The sequence below is a fragment of the Mastomys coucha genome, unplaced genomic scaffold, assembly GCF_008632895.1.
Source record: "Mastomys coucha isolate ucsf_1 unplaced genomic scaffold, UCSF_Mcou_1 pScaffold20, whole genome shotgun sequence".
NCBI lineage: Eukaryota > Metazoa > Chordata > Mammalia > Rodentia > Muridae > Mastomys > Mastomys coucha.
The window spans coordinates 112,481,837-112,498,692 of NW_022196903.1; the positions used below are offsets into that span (position 1 = coordinate 112,481,837).

The window sequence follows — 16,856 nt, forward strand, 5'->3', positions numbered from 1 at the left end:
TCCCCACACCCACTTCCCACCCCCCATCTTCAGGACCTGCACCCAAAACTAACCTGTGCTGTACCTTATCCCAAGAAACAGAACAAAGGGGCAAGGCTGGGCCCAGCAGGAGCCCTGGACTCAGGTTGGAGAATGAGGATGATAAGTCAGGACTGACCAACCTTTGAATTTCCCAAACCAGAAACATGCAGTTTTGACTCTGACAGGCTAAGAAGATCAGCTAGCCTGGAACTTTTTTCAGAAATGCTAAAATCTCAGGTTCCACAAAGACAACAAAATCCCAGGCAATTTGGGGACATATTCAAGATTGAGAAGTATAGGCCAGTAGACTCAGGCAGGGCCTAAAACTACCCAGAAGGCCATGCTGGTACAACTCTAGGTCAGGCAACTGTGGACAGCATAGGCTGCATACAGTAAGCCTAGAGAAGCTGTGACAGGAAATGGCAGATTTAAAGGGAAAATAAGTCCAGGGCTCACCCAGAACCTTAACTAACCTTGCCTAAGGCAGGCCAAGACAAGGGCACCAACCCGAGGGCCTCCTACGAGCCTTTAACACGGGGAGATGCTGATGGCCACAGTCAAAGAGCGGCACAGTGTCATGTTCATGATGCCCATACAGTTCAGTAAGGTTAGAGTCATTATCAACATCATAGGGAAACTGAGGCATGGCAAAGGTTAGGCAAATGGAAGAATACCAAGTGGACCTGTTTCCAGCCCACAAAATGTCTGACTCGGTTGCCCTCACATGTTTCCTATCTCAGCCCTATCCCTCAGGCAAAGGCTGATACCGAAAAAGACATACAGCCCTCATCCACATAGAATGTCAGGGTTTATAAGGCATCTCCCCATCACTATCTGAGCAAACACCCATCTCTGTCTCCATCCTGTCTACCCACAGGTTGGAAGAAATCCAGAAAACCCCTCCAGGCTGGGAGCTGGGGGATGTGGTGGGGCAGTTGGGGAGTGGAGATTCGGAGCAGCAGGCAGGTGAGGCTGGAGCAGGGGGCAGCCAGAGCATTCACGTGTTCCTGCTAACCCAATGGCTGCTGTACCCACAGCTGAGAGGGCGTGGGAGCTGTCCCCCACGCCCCCCGGAACCCCAGCTGCCCCCTCCCCCAGCTTGGAACAACCAGCCAGGCTTGCTTGCTTGCAGAATGCTGAGGTTAGGATGACAAGAGTGCACCTGCCCTCCAGTTTCTCCCACAGATGTAGACCTACTCTCCCCATGATGTAGGCTCACACTCAGCTAAGAAAAAAAACACCTCACCCCAGGCCTGGGATCCACAAGATTCCTCTGAGCTCCTTCTTAGCACCCCTCCAATCAAGTGTAAGGAGTGGCCTCAGCTCCTGACTCCTGGGCCCATTGCTGGGCATGTCTTCCCAGGCTGTCTCTCCTGGGTCAAGGGTCCTGCATCCCCCACCCCCACCCCTTTACGCCTACAGAGGGGAAGCAGAGAGAGCTTGCACGGTCTACCCGATTTCGTTCTTCAGGGAAGCTCATGGCTAGCGAGGGGCCTGCAAGTCATCCTGTCCCATCTTAGAGGGCTTCCAGGGTGTCTCGACATCTGGTCCAGGCAACTGGAATTCCTGGTAGCCCAGAACAAGCGAACCTGAAATGTGCCCTGAGCTGTTGTCATCTGTCTAGCCACGAGGCCCTTCTAGAAAATGACCCCCCACCTCTGCCCCCTGTGAGTCACCCCTCAGCACATACTGTCCAGTGAAGTTGTTTCTAAACCCCTTCCACTTGGAACAGCCATATACCCTTCCTCCAGGTTCCTCTCGGCACACTGTCTTCTCCCCAACAGCTTCTCGAGCCACTTTCCTTGTGAAATTCTCCCCGTCTCTGACAGAAGCCTTGGAAAGCAGAGTCGGAAGGCAACCCAACACACCCAGGGTTGCTCTGTGAAGTTGAAGAAGCCATTGAGGACCTCAGCTGCCTCCCTAGGCAGGCTCCGAGAAAGATCACTCACCCCACACCCGAGCCTCATCCTGGCTCCCCGCTCTTCCCAACCTCTCACACACTATCACCCATTCGAGCACCTTCCTTTGCCACCCACCTGACTAAAGCAAGACCCTGGCTCTGGGTCTTGGCACTTGGAAAATGAGACTAGGGTAAGCTTGTCCTGAGCGCAGACACACACATCCTCTAGCCAAACCTCAGAGAACACAGCTAGGGGGCTTAAGAAGCCCGCCTCTTTGCCTGCCCTGTTGGTTTTCCCCGTCTCCCTCTTCTGGCAGAGCCGGAGCCCTCCTGCAGTGGGAAGGTGGGGGTGGGAGCGCTGGGCTCCTCTTGGCAGTTTGGAAGCTGATGTTGGATTTCCCTACCAGCTGGACTTCCCCCGCCCAGTGCCACACGCCGGCTCCTTCCCCTCCCCCCACCTGCTGTAGTTATCTAAGCTGTGGGCCTGTCAATCTGAGTCACACAAGGCGATGCCCAACAAACCCTGGCAGCCTGGTGCCAACATCCCCACCGCCACCCTGGGATGCAGACAGCTGGGGGTGGGAGGCAGAGCAACCAATCAGAGCCCAGTCCCAGACCTGCCGGCCATACAGGAATTTGAACTGCAGATTCCTGGGCAGAATCCAGCGTTATGAAATGGGCCTGGGGCTCCTGAAAACCAATGCCCTGCTCTGAGTCGGGCATTCATGCCCATGTGAGCCAGGCAGCAGGTGAATGTGACCTCGCCGCACACTGCCCCCTACCCTACGTGCCTAGTGCTCCGAAGGCATCCGGCCCACCTGCTGCAAAAACCATTATGCGGTGGTGGACCACGAAGCATCTCGGGTTCCTGGCTTGTCTGGCCATCCAGTGTGCTAAAAATCCCAAGGCCTGGGTTTGTAAGATAGAACTAGCAGACACCCCTCCTTCACTCCCAGCCACACCCCCACCAGGGAGGCTCTATCAGGATTGCAAAGACTCTTCCAAAGGGCTCCTTTGCACCCTTGTCCAAGGACAGCTACCTGAAAGGCCAGCGAGCCCAGCAAGAGCAACTGGTATAAAGGTCCAGCCCTTGCCCCCTCACTCAGTGGGTCCTCCACCCTCCACCCCACCTCAAGCCTCTCAGAATGCCAGCCTGTTTGCAACACCCAAGCTGTCTCCCCCTCCCATAGCTGCCGCTCCTCCTGCTCCTCCCGCTGCAGGGACACTTCCAAGCTACCCGGGGCCATCATGTGGCACCAGCAACTGTTCTCCCTGTCCCCTCCTCCATACCCCCTCCTTAGCAGAATACACCGCTAGGACCTCAGCACTGAGGAGTCAGAGTTCCTAATGCTCTGTACCTATGGGTCGCCCAGGTATCTGGTCCTAAGTGATTCCCCCCACCCCACCTCTTTGGGAAGAAAGCCCTGCTGATCGTGCAGGGACAGGTGGTCCCTAGTTCCCACACCCAAGCCTTTTGCGCCAACCCCATTCTCTCCCAGAAGCCGCTCACAACTCACCTTTTTGCACTGGGACCTGCTGCTCGGACCAGGTAGCTGGACACGGGCAGCTTGGCAGGCAGAACGCCGGGATGTCCACAGTCTGGTTCAGGGCAGCGGGAGACTGGGCAGCGCCTGTGAAGGAGGCGGACCCGCAGGCTGAGCTGCCGCTGCCGGGGAGGGGGCTGCGGGGCCAGCGACAAACTGAAGCGAAAAGAGGGAGGGCGGGAGGAAGACAGACCGAAGAGGGGGAGAGGCAGAAGGATCAGAGCGCGCGTGCTCAACAGCAAGCAAACGGAGGGAGGAGAGCGCGCAGCGGAGTGACAGCTGGGGCGCATCTGCGATGGCGGGCGCGCGCACCGGCCTCCGAAGCTCTGTGGCAGCAGGAGAGCGTTTGTGGGTGAATCTCTGCTGCCCCAGACTAGAGGGACCCTTGTCTCCTCTCACCTCCCAGCACTCCTGCAAGAGGCCATCTCTGTCTGTTTGGAAGGCAGGACCTTCCAAGGGGTACAGGACCCAGACCACAGCCCCCCATGCTGACTGTCTTGGATCTTAGACCTGCTGGAACACTGGGTCTGCCTCCTGTGTCAGACCCCAGTTGTGATAAGGAAAAACCACCTCCTTAAAGGCTGAGTTCCTCTTGCAAGGGGAATGCTGAGGGCCCTCAGAGATGCCAAGGCAACAGAGGGCCCTTTAGATAAAGGGTTGAGTCTCTAGATGTGACCACCAGGACTATTTGAGAGAGTGGGTGTCAGAGCCTGCAGCAGCAACCAGGAGGACCAGGTGCCCAACAAGCAGAGACCATGCGCCTCAGTGGAACTGAAGGAGCTGGCCTTGCTGGTCTAAAGGATGGGTCAGAAAGCTGCATCCAGGAACGGAAAGGCCTCTCTCCCAATCAAGACAGAGCAAGTCTTAACAAATTGCCATTCACTGGCATGGAGCGTGTTCCTTCCAAAGCTGGACTGAGCCAGAGACTAAGCCAGAAGAGAAGCTGGCCTTCCCAGCCTGCAGCATGAAACAGGCCTCATTCCTTTACATCCAGCAGATGGCCTAGCTTGTAGATAACACAGAATGACTTACGTATCCCAGGGTCCTTCCTCTAGGTTATATTCAGGGCTGGGGATGAAGGCTGGGGGCACCAACAGAGCTGAGAGTCCCCATCCTCTCTGAAGTCCCCTGTGCCTGCCCTTCCAACAAGGCGACCAGCCACTACCCTAACACACTCCCACCTCCTGTATCAGGAAGACAGGCCCTTCAGGAGCACGGTCATCTCTGCACATCGTGATCTACCCTGCCTTAAAAACTGAACTCTGGAAGGTGAGGGCGGGGGCAAGATGGCTTCCCTAGCAGGTAACAGCACTTGCGGTCAAATCTGATAGTCTGGGGTCGACCCCCAGAACCCACATGGAGATAAGGGTCTCCCATGGGCTGTCCTTAGGATGGATGCACACACACACACACACACACACACACACATCTCACACACACACACACCACATAAGTAAAATTAACAACATCCCAACATCCCTCTGCAGGGATGTCTTCTCTCTGTGTCACTCTGTGGTTTTGATCACAGAGAAATCTGTGCGGTAGCTTTTCGTCCTGTATTGTGAGCTGTTTGAGGGTAGCTCGCCTTACCTCTCCCTGTCACCCACAGCTCTGTGCCCTCCTGTTGGTTAAGTCTATGCTTTCGCTTCTCAAGTAGTTAGCAGCTGAGCAATTACCCCTTGCTGAGTTCTTGCCTTACAGAACAAGCAGGTGGGTTGAGCTCTGCAGTTGCCTCCAGCCTGGAATCCAAGGATGCTGGTACTGAGTAACTGCCAGGCCACAGCTAACAGCTACAGAAATCGGGCCCCTCCCTCACGGTCTCTGTGGAGCCAGTCAGAGGCCAAGAAAGATCAACACAGGTGCAGAGGCCAGCAGGAGAAAGTTGGTGCTCCAGGTGTATGTGGGTGTGTGTGGGGGTGTATGTGTGTGTGTATGTGTGTGCATGTGTATGTGTGTGTATGTGTGTGTGTGTGTGTGCGTGCATATGTGTGTGTGTGTGTCCACGTTCGTGCTTGTGCCACTTTGTGGGTGCTTTGCCATCCCTGATGACAAAGCAGCACCTCAGATCAAGGATGGATGCCCCATTAAGGCTCCAGCTCCCTGTGGTCTTACTGAGATGCTCTACCAGGCTATGAGCCCAGCTAAGAGGATACTGGGGTGTTGGAAGAAACATGAGGTCCCTGTGGAGGGGCTGCAGGGTGGGAAGGCAGCAGGGGCAGGAAGGATGGGCAGGGGAAGGATCCGAGTAAGCTGTGGCAGGTGGCAAGCCATCTGAGATGTATCCTTCATCACAAACTAAGGCCAAGGTCTAAGATGGGGACCAATCAGACCCAACCGTAAGGAAAGCTCTCTTAACTACTCCAGGAAAGCCACTCGGCAAGGCTTCCTACCCTTGCCTCTCCTCATCAAAAACAGGTAGCCGGAGGTGACTCAGGAAGAGTGTATTCTGGTCCCTAGAGTCTACAAAAGCAACAGAACAGGGATAGTGGTCTGAGGCTGAGCTCTGTCCATGAGTGTGCTGGGACAGGACCAAAGCCTGGGAGTACGAGCCTCTGGCGGGACAGATCCCTATGCCCTGTGCTCTCTTCCCACTTCTGTATCAGCGTCTTGGCCTTCTTACCAGAAGGAAGGAAGGTCCACTTTGTTTCTCACTTAAGTTTCCCAGTGGATTGCTAAAGGGCTTGGGGCACAAGAGATAACTCTCTTAGGTGGCAGGTCACTGTGAGTGATGAGATGGTGCTCCATAGGGGAGAAGGAGTCTGGGAAGGTCTGAACTTGAGCAGGCAGGGAAGTGAGGTCACCCATGAACTCGCCTCCCAGTCAAGTGCTGACACATTAATTTACTTAGCCCAAGAAACATTTACTGAGCCCTGTTATGTGACAGTGTGACCCTAGATCTAGAATCAGAGCTCAGTCTGCTTGCCCTCTGTGAACCCCACTCCATGGGGTGAGACATCAACCTCATAAACAAATCTCATCACTTAGAAAATAAAACAGCAGTGAGAGAGGGGGAGAGAGGGGGAAGTGGGAGAGAAGGAGGATGAGAGAGGAAGGGAGGAAGAGAGAGAGGGAGGACAGAAGGAGAAAGGGAGAGAACAAATAATGAAGGAGAGAGGGGAAGGGAAGAAGAGAGAGGGAGAGGAGAAAGAGCAAATGAGGGAGACAGGGAGGGGATGGGGAGAGAGAGTGGTGAAGAGGGAGGGAAGGAGGGAAAGAGAGAGGGAAGAAAAAAGGAAAGAGAGAGGGTGAGAGAAAGAGAAAGAGAGAAAGAGAGAGATTGACGGCAAATGATGGAGAAGGCTACTCTATCTGGAGATCAAGGAAGTCTCTGCCAGGTGACAAGGTTTGAGTTGGTTTGATAGAATTGAGACCTGATTATACCAGCCAGCCATGCTGAGCTCCAGGGTAAGAGCATTCCAGAAAGAAATGTCTGATGTGATGCCCTGAAGTGAAACGAACTGACGTGTGAGCAAGATGGTGATTCAGGCTGAAGCCAAAGACACCAGCACGGCTGCCTCGTGGGTTTTCAGGGATCTAAATTTTGCTCTAAATGGGAAGGTTGGGTGGGGGTCAAGTAAAGGAGTGGTGGGGTTTGGCCTTCTGAGAGATCACTGTGATCATATGGAGAATGGATCAAAGAAAGGAGGAAACTGGAACCCTAAAAGCACATTGCAAGAGAAGGTTGGCTTGGCAAGCACAACAGAAATGAGCAGTGTGTGTGTGTGTGTGTTCAGTGTGTGCCCATTTTGGTATGGCACCCTGGGACCGTAGTCTTCAGAACTGAGGTGAACCAAGAGAAATGACTGCCATGGAAAGAATGAACCGTGAAAGGCAGACAGCGCAAGATCAGCCTTCAGGGAGAGGGTGGGCTCAGCTTCTGAATGTGTGGAGATGCTTGGGGTTGCTTACAGTGACATAGTGCCTCAGGAGGCTACTGGAATATCCCGAATTCTGCAATGAGTAGACAGCTGGCCTCGTAGGAGCGGGGGCTGGAACTGCCGAGAGCCTGCCTTTCACCCAGCCCTCATTTCTACCCAAGGAGCCCTGAAGCCTGATTCTCACAGAGGTAGACTCAAACCCCATCTTCTCCAGACGTCCCATAGTAGAGTCATTGATGCCTCCTCCATCTTGGAAATTGCATGGTTCCATGACCCCCACCCTGAGCCACTGAAGAAAGAGTAGAGTTCCATCCTAGAAATACTCTGAGAACCTTTGACTACCGGAGCCAAGGATGGAGTCATAGGCTTCCTTCCATCCCAAGGGCTCGACTATCCTCAACATCAGCACCGCTGCCCTCTGCTTGTGCTTGGAAACAGAAAGTGTTTCTGTGGGTGAAGGAAATCTGTGTATAGTGAGCACCGAGGGCAATCCTCAGTGAGAAAGGGAGAAGGACAACGGGGCCCCTACATCCTCAGAGGAAGAGTGAGAGCTGAGTGCTACCACACTCGCTGGGACAGAGCACTTGCCACCTGGGATGGCATGACATGTCTGTGCTTCTTCTCATGGATCTACCTGCCCACCTACCTTTTTCAGCCACCGGGACCGCTGAGCCTGGCTGCCCCGATCACAGAGGTTCCCCATATCCACCTCAGAAATCCTGAGGCTGGGGGTGCTCCTAGGACCTCAGTTTTTTTCAGCTGCAAACTCAGCTATATGGCTATACTATCCAAAATGGAAGTTGCCAACCATACAGGGGATACCCACATTTATGTTAAAAAGGAATAATATTAAATTTTCAGGCCCCCAATCTCACAAGCCACATGCGGAGTTTCCAGCAGTCATAGGTAATCAGTGGTTACAGTAATCGAGAAGGACAGGGCAGGACATCACCATCATCTTGTAAAAGATGGGGAAGCTTTGGGTCAGGGGCTCCCAGGACCTGCCACAGCATCATCTGTTGCCATAAGAAATCCAGGTTCCCAGTCCTAGCCTGCCTCTGAGGTGAGAAACTCTTGAGTGACTTTCAGCCTCCCTCAAGGAGGCCCCTGTCTAGAGAATCCAGCCCTGGCAGCTTCTGTCCCCTGAGACTCAACAGTGGTACAGGCTTGTAGGCACAGCTACCCAAGAGATTGAGGCAGATGAATCACAAGTTCAAGGGTAGCCTGGCCAACTTAGCAAAATCCTGCTTCAAGATGAAAAAACACCAAAAAGTCTGGAGATGCAGCTTAGCGGCAATGGCAACTTTGACTCATAGCCCAGGTGAGCCAGAGCAGGACTCTGGCCCTGGAAAATCCAGCGTCACAGCTGTACCAGCTGGAACTCCGCTGGCATGACTGCTCCATCATCTCCTTCCCCATCAAACCTCCCAGGCTCATGCCAGGCTGGATTCCCACTGGCTTTGAGGAAAGACACAGATCTATGCCCGTGCCATGCTGGGACACAAGCGCATCGTGGAAGAGCCAGCAGCCACTAGAGTCAGAATGGAGATCGAGTGACTTTAGAATTTCTTAGGCAGGTGGCATAAAGATGAAGAAGCCAATCCTGTGCTCAGTGTGTGTGAGAGGCCTGCCCACGTGCTGCAGACTGTCTTGCCTGCCAGGTTTCCCACCCAGACATGGAGGGAAGAACTCAGAGCTATGCCTTACAGGCTCAGGGCCCCAGACCGAAGCTAGGTCTGTTACCTCCTGGCTGGCAACTTAGCTGAGCCATGGAACCTCTCCTCAGCTTCTGTTCCCTCAGCCCATGAAGTCTAAATGAGGCTAGCACCAGCCTGTGAAGAATTAAACACCCTCCTGCCTGTAAAGGTGCCTGACTCACCCGGAGCACCCAGAATGGCTTTAATATTATTCTAGACACTAAGAAGTTGGCCTACTTTGTAGACTTTCTATTCAGCATAGCTCTGCCTTTTCTTTCTATTCGTTGGCCCCAAGTTCTCCTGTCGTTCTTTGTCCCAGATTTCTCTTAGTATGTGAGTGCCCCCTTGGGTTCTCCAGACCTATTTGGGAATCAAAGAGGCAGATGGTTCCTGTGATGGGAGACATCACAAGGGAAACGTCTGTGCGCTGATGGCCTCCCTGGTCTCCAGGAAATGGCCTGGCAAACTCGGGTGGTCTGGCTATGACTCGGCCTTCGGCAGCTCCGCTTTCTTCCTGAGTGTGAACAGGGACTGGACTTGACAGAGGATGTTATACCAGGGCCGAGATCCACGAGGCCAGTCTGTGAGTTGCCAGACTCACAAAGGCCTTCATTCTGGACTCAGTTTGCCACCTTGGGTCCCGTGATCTTGCACAAACAATGCTCTCCCCGGCTTCCTTTTTCAACTGGGTCAAAGGGAAAAGAGCACATAGCAAGTGTGCCTGGAGCTCCCAGGGACCCAAGAGGAAGCCATTCCCCTGGGTCTCTGGCCTTAGAGCCTGAACTTTCTCAGGCATCTTTTGGTACTGCTTTTCGCACTGGGAGAATCCACTGGGCTGGATTCCCACCAGACTCTTGCCAGGGGCCCTAGATGCCCCTCACCAGAGACTCAGCCTTCACTGTTCCCACCTGCCCATGCTTCTCCCCAACTCAGCCACTCACTGTTGATAAGCTTCCGCTCTTTAAGTGGGTGCTATAATTTTCTTCTCTCACTGTCTCCTCCCTCCCCAAACATTCATCTGGCTCTGCCTTCCTCCTTCCTGTTTCCTGCAGCTGTGGGCATCCAGATGCAAGCGGACTACCTCCAGCGCCACTTCTGGGCAGCCATGCAGCAGGTAGGGCAACTGGGGGCCCAGAAGCGGGCAGAGGACTCAACAAGCCATCCATAGGGAAGGACTGTCCCCACAGCCTGGCTCATCAGTGCTACAGGAGACGCCCCTATTCCCTTTCTGCCTTTCCTGGCCTTCCCTGAACCCTGCATATGGGGCCCCTTCCTTCTCCCACCCCAGTGTCCTGTCCCTGATCAGACCCAAGGCAAAGGGTAAAACAGGGCCATTGCTGTTGCCCTCCAAACCACCCTACCTCTGTCTGCTAGAATAAGGCAGAGCTTCCCTTGGCCCCTCCCTCCAAGACCCAGGCCTCATTTGCTGTCCAGGCTCCTGGGAACTTTCCCTTGCTCTATCATCTCCACACACACACACACACACACACACACACACACACACACACACCAGGAGCCTTCACTGTCCTTCTAGCCAGAGGCCTCCTCCCAGTGAGAAGTTTCCCCTGCTCCTTCAGGTCCCTTGCCTTGGGCACAGTCCATTGCATAGTAAAGATAGAGGGGTGTGGAGGTGAAGTGGGACAATAAGGACCCATGTCATGAAAGCTGCAGTGCCATGCAGATGGCCCATGTTTGTCCTCAGAAGAGCTCGGCCTGCTGCTCAGTACCCTGTTGCCGAGACACACCCACACGTGTACACATGCCTGGTACACAAGGCAGGCCTGCTTATACTGCATCTACCACAGGCAGATTCTCCACACACGATAGGCACTCCCCAAATGTACCCCACAGAACATATGTACAGACACACTTAGCACAGACAGACCCTCCACATACAAGACAGCCTACGTGCATCCATGTACAAGACACCTTCCTATCCATAGCACACTGCACGTATACAGATATACAACCTGCGCACAGAACGTACGTACCACATGTATAACACACATAAAACATGTCATAGATACCACACCTGTTATACATACACATTGTATACATATGGACGCATACCTCCCACTCGACGTTACATGTTAGGCACACATATCCAAGCGTGCACTTACACCCATGCAGGTGTACGCCATTCACAGATGTCCCCTCTTCCTTCCAGTGCAACACTGTAGAGGGGCCGTGCCCGAAGAGCTGTGCGGACTCCGTAAGTTCTTCCCGAGAGCCCAGGTTCAGTGTCCTATGTCTCTCTGTGAACTACTTCTTTCCCAAATGCCCCCTTCCTGACCCCAACTGCAGGGCTCCACCCTCCTCAGCTGCTAAAGTGAGCGGGAGGACTGAAGCCAGCAACAGCCCTGGCTATGACCTCCTGTCCTGGTCTCTCCCCTAGGATCTGGACTGCTTCGTCATAGACAACAATGGCTTCATCCTGATCTCAGAGAGACCTCAAGAGGTGAGTGACTGAGGAACTAGAGCTGAAAGAAGAGGGTAGGAGGAAGTCGAGGCTGCATTGGCCAAACAGGCGAAAAGCTGGAGCCTTCCTTTCACTTTAACACAAATCTGGGTGGAAGAAGTTATTTCCCCAATCCAAGAAGACAAAGCAAGATTCCAAACACAGAGCATCATTCAAATGCAAAAATGTTCCCTGTTAGCTGTAAGTAAGCCGACCTCTCTGAGAAGTGCTGAAAGGAAGTGCCAGGGGTGCCCAAAGGAGCTCGATAAGAGCGCTGCTCAGAGAGAGCCTGGCTGTGCTGCCACCATGTGCCCTGCCCCCTCCCCCACACAACCATCAAGGCCCTTTGAGCCCTAAGTCCTCCTGCTGCCTGTATCTTGCCTCCTCTATCCATCCTCCCACGCCACAGTAGACTTCATGGTATCCAGGGGAACTGTCTCCACCTCTGTGCTCCTCTCTGGCTGTTTGATTCTAGCCACCCAGCCAGGGCACCCACAGGCTAACGAGGGCACGGGGACCATCCTTGCTTCACACAGCAGCCTGCCTTCCCTCCACCCACCTACTCAGGCAAAAGAGGAAGCCACGATGGTAATTTTATATCTGCTCAGCCACAGATCAGACCCTAAAATTAGCCAGGAATTATACTTTAAAAGAAGCCTGTTCAGCCTGGAACTAAACCTGAACATATCCACCTGAACCAGCTCCGTGACACAAGCCCGCAGCTCTACATAATCGCCAACAGGAAGGTGTATGTTCAGTTCAGTGAGCAGCTTCCAAGATCTGTGCCTCAGTGTCTCCCTCCTGAAAACCAGAGGCTGGGCCACCTGATATCAGCCCTCAACCCCAAGCTGGAGGCTCCAGGGGCCTGGATATTGGCAGAGTTGCAGGATCAGAGCTGACACTGACCAGGGTCATGGCCAGGGTGGTCTCTGTCCCCCAAAGCCATATTGTAGTCACATGAATGTGGGGCTGAGTGTCCACGGAAACTGGACTTGTCAGAGCATGACAGGAAGTAGAACCAGAACATCAGGAGACTGGGCACAGATAGAAGGTAGAGAGAAGGGGACCACCAAAGGACTGTGGAGTTGGTACCCCAGGGACAGTTCTGTCCCTCTCCTTCTCCCTCTTCATCTCCATCTCCCTCTCCCTCTCCATCTCCATCTCCCTCTCCTCCCTCCCCTTCTCCCTCTCTCTCTCCATCTCCCTCTCCCTCTCCACCTCCTTCTCCATCTCCTTCTCCTTCTCCCTCTCCACCACCTTCTCCTTCTCCATCTCCTTCTCCATCTCCTTCTCCCTCTCCCTCTCCATCTCCACTTCCATCTCCATCTCCCTCTCCCTCTCCCTCTCCCTCTCCACCTCCATCTCCCTCTCCATCTCCCTCTCCTTCTCCCTCTCCCTCTCCTTCTCCCTTTCCCACTCTCCCTTCTCTCCCCTCTCTCCTTGTTTGTTTTTGGGTTTTTTGGGACAGAAGGGAGATGATGAGATAGGGTTTTTCTGTATAGTCCTGGCTGTCCTAGAACTCACTCTGTAGACCAGGCCACCTGCCTCTCTGCCTCTCAAGTACAGAAATTGAAGGCGTGTGCTGCCACTGAGCAGGTATGACAGTTCTTAAGTTGTGTGCAGCAAGAGCTGAAAAGAGAAAGCTGCTTTCATTGTTTTCTCCTACTGGAAAAGCCTGGGTTGTCAATCAGGGCACTGGCAGAACTCTGGCCAATCATTGGCCCTGGTACCTGAGTTCCCGCCTCCTTCTTTTTCCCCACTTTTCCTAGCCACTGCCCTTCTCCACGCAGAGATAGTCCATTCTGTCAGAAAACAGATGAAAACAAAAGTTGTCTCTGTGGTTGAGGAGGCCCAAGGACAACAGCGTGTCTCAGTCACTCAAACCCTAGTCCCACTGCCATATGGCCAGGACTGGCTGTGGTCTCCTGCTGGGTTGCCCAAGGTTCTAAAGGTAGCATGAACCTAAGAAGTAGGTGAGGAGGTGGTCAAGTGGTTTGATCAGGTGAGGTAAGATTACAGCCAGGCCCAAGAGTGTGCCAGAACATGGGCCAGTGGGGCCCATGGAGGGGCAGAAAGCATTTGGGGGCCCCCTACCTTGTGAATTGGTGGCCTCTGATGGCAACTGAGCAAGAGCTGAGGCACAGGACAAGTGAGCAAGCAGGCACTGTTTCAACAGGATCTGCTATGGATACTGAACCATCTCATGTAATGTTCATGAGCTTGAAATATTAATGGCCTTTTGATTTTCTTTTCCCCAACCATTTGAAAGCAAAAGGGCCATTCTTTGATCAAGAACCCATCTAAGTCTCCACTAGGCCAAATGGAGCTCTCAGTCCTAGCTTGCCAAACTTTGCTCCCCAGCCCTGTATACTTAAGACAAGCAGCAAAGGTAGGGTTACTTCAGAGAAGGAGACCCCAGGGTCCTTGAATAACTCATTGGGTTGCTTTGTCCCCATTCTACCTAGAGCATTCCCACCAGGAGGCTCATGAATTATAATCCCAGGACACTTCAGAATCCATCAGCTTGTTCTGAGATTTATATTCGATGTAACATACATTTTCATTCTCTATTTTAAGTAGTTAGCTTATGTGCTGTGCCTTCATTTTCTCAAGTGTTGTGTTATCTTATGTTCGTCATAGACATAAGCTAATCCAAGTCCTTTATGAAGAGAATAAATGAAACTAGTTTCTAAAGGCTTCTAGCCGCTACAAGACACACCCCCTCAATACACACACATACAGACACACACACACAGACACACATAGAGACACACACAGAGAGAGACACACACAGACACACACGCGCAGACACACACAGACACACACACAGACACACGCACACACACACACGCACGCATGCACACTTTCACGCACAGACACACAGACACACGCACACACAGACACACCTCCAATGAACAACCATGTGCAGGGCTTGTGTGATGCTATGGGGTAGAGACAGGTCTCTGCAGGGATCTTGTTATCTGGGAATAGTTGATGAACTCAAACCAGTTTTGTCTAGGGGACAGACGGAGGGTAAAAGTCCCTATGGCCTGGTGGCCACCCTGAGTCCTTCATTACCCTGTCCAAGTTGCTCTGTCACGACTCAAAAGAGTTCACTGGCTCTGATTCACTTTGTTGGGTCTCATAGAATTGCAGCCAATCCTGCAAGTCTCTGGAAGTTAAGGATAAGGAGAACCGACCCCTGGGTTAGCTCTAGGATTCGGGTCAAGACTGGAGCTGCAGTTCCTTGGCAGGGCTTGGTATCTCTTTCCTCATCTGGACTTGTCTGGGATAAGCTGTAAGCTGAGCTGTGCTAGATCCACAGGCCTGGGACTCAGACCAGTTTGAACACACAGCACACGGATGGGTATTTGACAGGCAGGCAAGGAAGCCCAGCAGTGGGACAACTATCCCACAGCAGGAATCAACTCACATCTAAATTCTTTCCTGCTCCAGGACAGATCTCATAGGACCTTGACTCCATCCCAAATGCATAGCAGACTAAATGTAGGCAACCCTAGGTCTTTGGATCTTCCAGAGCTCCACCAGCATGCGGGCTGTGCTATATGTATGGATGATCTCTGGTTGGGTATTCCTTGGGGGACCAGCGCTGTTCCTGGCATAGCGCCTGCTGTTAAATCTGGGTCCTGACATGAGAAGGGACCCAAAATCCACATAGGAACCTTCCCTTTCCAGGTCCAGAATTTCTATCTGAGGCGCTACTCCATTTGAACAAAGGGCAATGTATCTGCTAAGAAAGGTGTTCTCAAGATGGCATCATAGCTAGGGCAACTCTTGCCTTCTGGTCCATTTCCCCAAAAGGAGGGTAACAGTCCCTAATACAGTCCTCTCACTTTAAGTAGATTCCCAGAAGTCCTCATCTAGGCTTTACACCATTTCATTGGCCAGCCCTTAGTACAAGGGTTTCTGGGAAGTGTAGTCTTTTATGGGCCACATTGCTAACACTGTTGCAGTCAAACTCCCTTACTAAAGGAGGGACAGTAGGCATTTTCTGCTGAAACATTCCATGTTTTAGGGCATGGAGTTTTGTTTTCAGAGGCAGAAGTATTTTTCAGGGTCCAATATGTGCTTTCTAACTGTCAGACCTCCCTCCTCAGAACTGGGCAACTAAACAATAGGGTTGGTGATGAATAAACCTACAGTTAAGGAAGAGAATGGGGTGGGCTTGCGGGCATTTGGGTCAGCACCCTGCTTGCCTGTCTTAAGGACCACTAAGTTTCAGGTTTCACACACACACACACACACACACACACACACACACACACACCTCCAATGGACAACTATATGCAGGCCTGTGTGGTCTATGGTGTAGAGACTTGTCTCGGCAGTGATCTTGATATCCGGTGATGGGAGAGGAAACACATACAGCCACTGGAATAGCTCACTGAGCTAACTCAGGTAAGCAGAATCATCCACACTGTGGGGGCAGTGACGACTCCAGGCGCCTCAGAGGATGCTGGGCAATAATTGCACTTGCTACCAGATACTGACAGATTAGATCACTGTCTCAGTTAGGGTTTGCTGCTGTGAACAGACACCATGACCAAGGCAACTCTTATAAGGACAACATTCATTTGGGGCTGGCTTACAGGTTCAGAGGTTCAGTCCATGACCATCAAGGTGGGAACATGGCCACATCCAGGCAGGAGGCCTCTAGAAAAAGATTGGCTCCCAGGCAGCTAGGATGAGAGTCTTAAAGCCCACAGTGACAGGCTCTCTCCAGCGAAGCCACACGTCCAAATAATGCCACTCCCTGGGCCAAGCATATTCAGAAAACTACCACAAACACGTAGGAGTGGGTTTTGTTGTTGTTGTTGTTATTTGTGTGTGCGCACGTGAACTCGAGTGTGTGTTATTTTCAGGGGGTGGCATGGATTACATTTTCCCAAACTCAAACTATCTGAGATTATTTTGGCATCAAACCTAGGATCAGGGAAAGGGATAAGTGAAAAAGGTAGAGATGCCCAAAGATGGCCAGAGCCCAAGAGGTGAAAGACAAGTGTACATGGATATAGATGCAGAAAGACAATAGATGCAGAGGAGAAACAGAACATGGAGGGCAGTGCCAGGCCTCATACCCTCCATGGTGGAAGAGGCCAATATGAGTGAAGCTCATGGCAGAACTTGTCAAAAACTGCCTTCGACATCACACACTATCACCACCACCACCATCACCATCACTACCCCTATCCCACAAACATCACTACCACACACACCACCACTAACATTACTACCCCACACCCCCACCACTATCAGCATCACCACCACCACCACCATCACCATCATCACTACTCCACCACAGCCAACAAAAAGCACATCCAACAAACAAGGTCCATA

At 52.5% G+C, this 16,856-nt stretch overlaps 2 protein-coding genes across 3 annotated transcripts in view; one reads left to right on the forward strand and one right to left on the reverse strand.

Annotated features, from left to right (window-relative positions):
• Positions 1–3,688, reverse strand: part of Lrtm2 (leucine rich repeats and transmembrane domains 2) — a 15,717-nt gene extending 12,029 nt beyond the window's left edge. Inside the window, exon 1 of one of the 2 annotated variants that reach the window (XM_031383165.1) lies at positions 3,439–3,688. The gene's annotated coding sequence lies outside the window, so the exon portion shown is untranslated. Of the gene's footprint in view, positions 1–2,057; positions 2,104–3,438 lie in introns of those variants that run through there. The other variant, XM_031383166.1, reaches the window with a different exon arrangement.
• Cacna2d4 (calcium voltage-gated channel auxiliary subunit alpha2delta 4) overlaps positions 1–16,856 on the forward strand; it is a 118,599-nt gene that overhangs the window by 92,866 nt on the left and 8,877 nt on the right. The window contains exons 27-29 of the mRNA XM_031384056.1: positions 10,093–10,154; positions 11,208–11,252; positions 11,436–11,498. Of these exons, the coding sequence (XP_031239916.1) occupies positions 10,093–10,154; positions 11,208–11,252; positions 11,436–11,498 (170 nt within the window). The remainder of the gene's footprint in view (positions 1–10,092; positions 10,155–11,207; positions 11,253–11,435; positions 11,499–16,856) is intronic.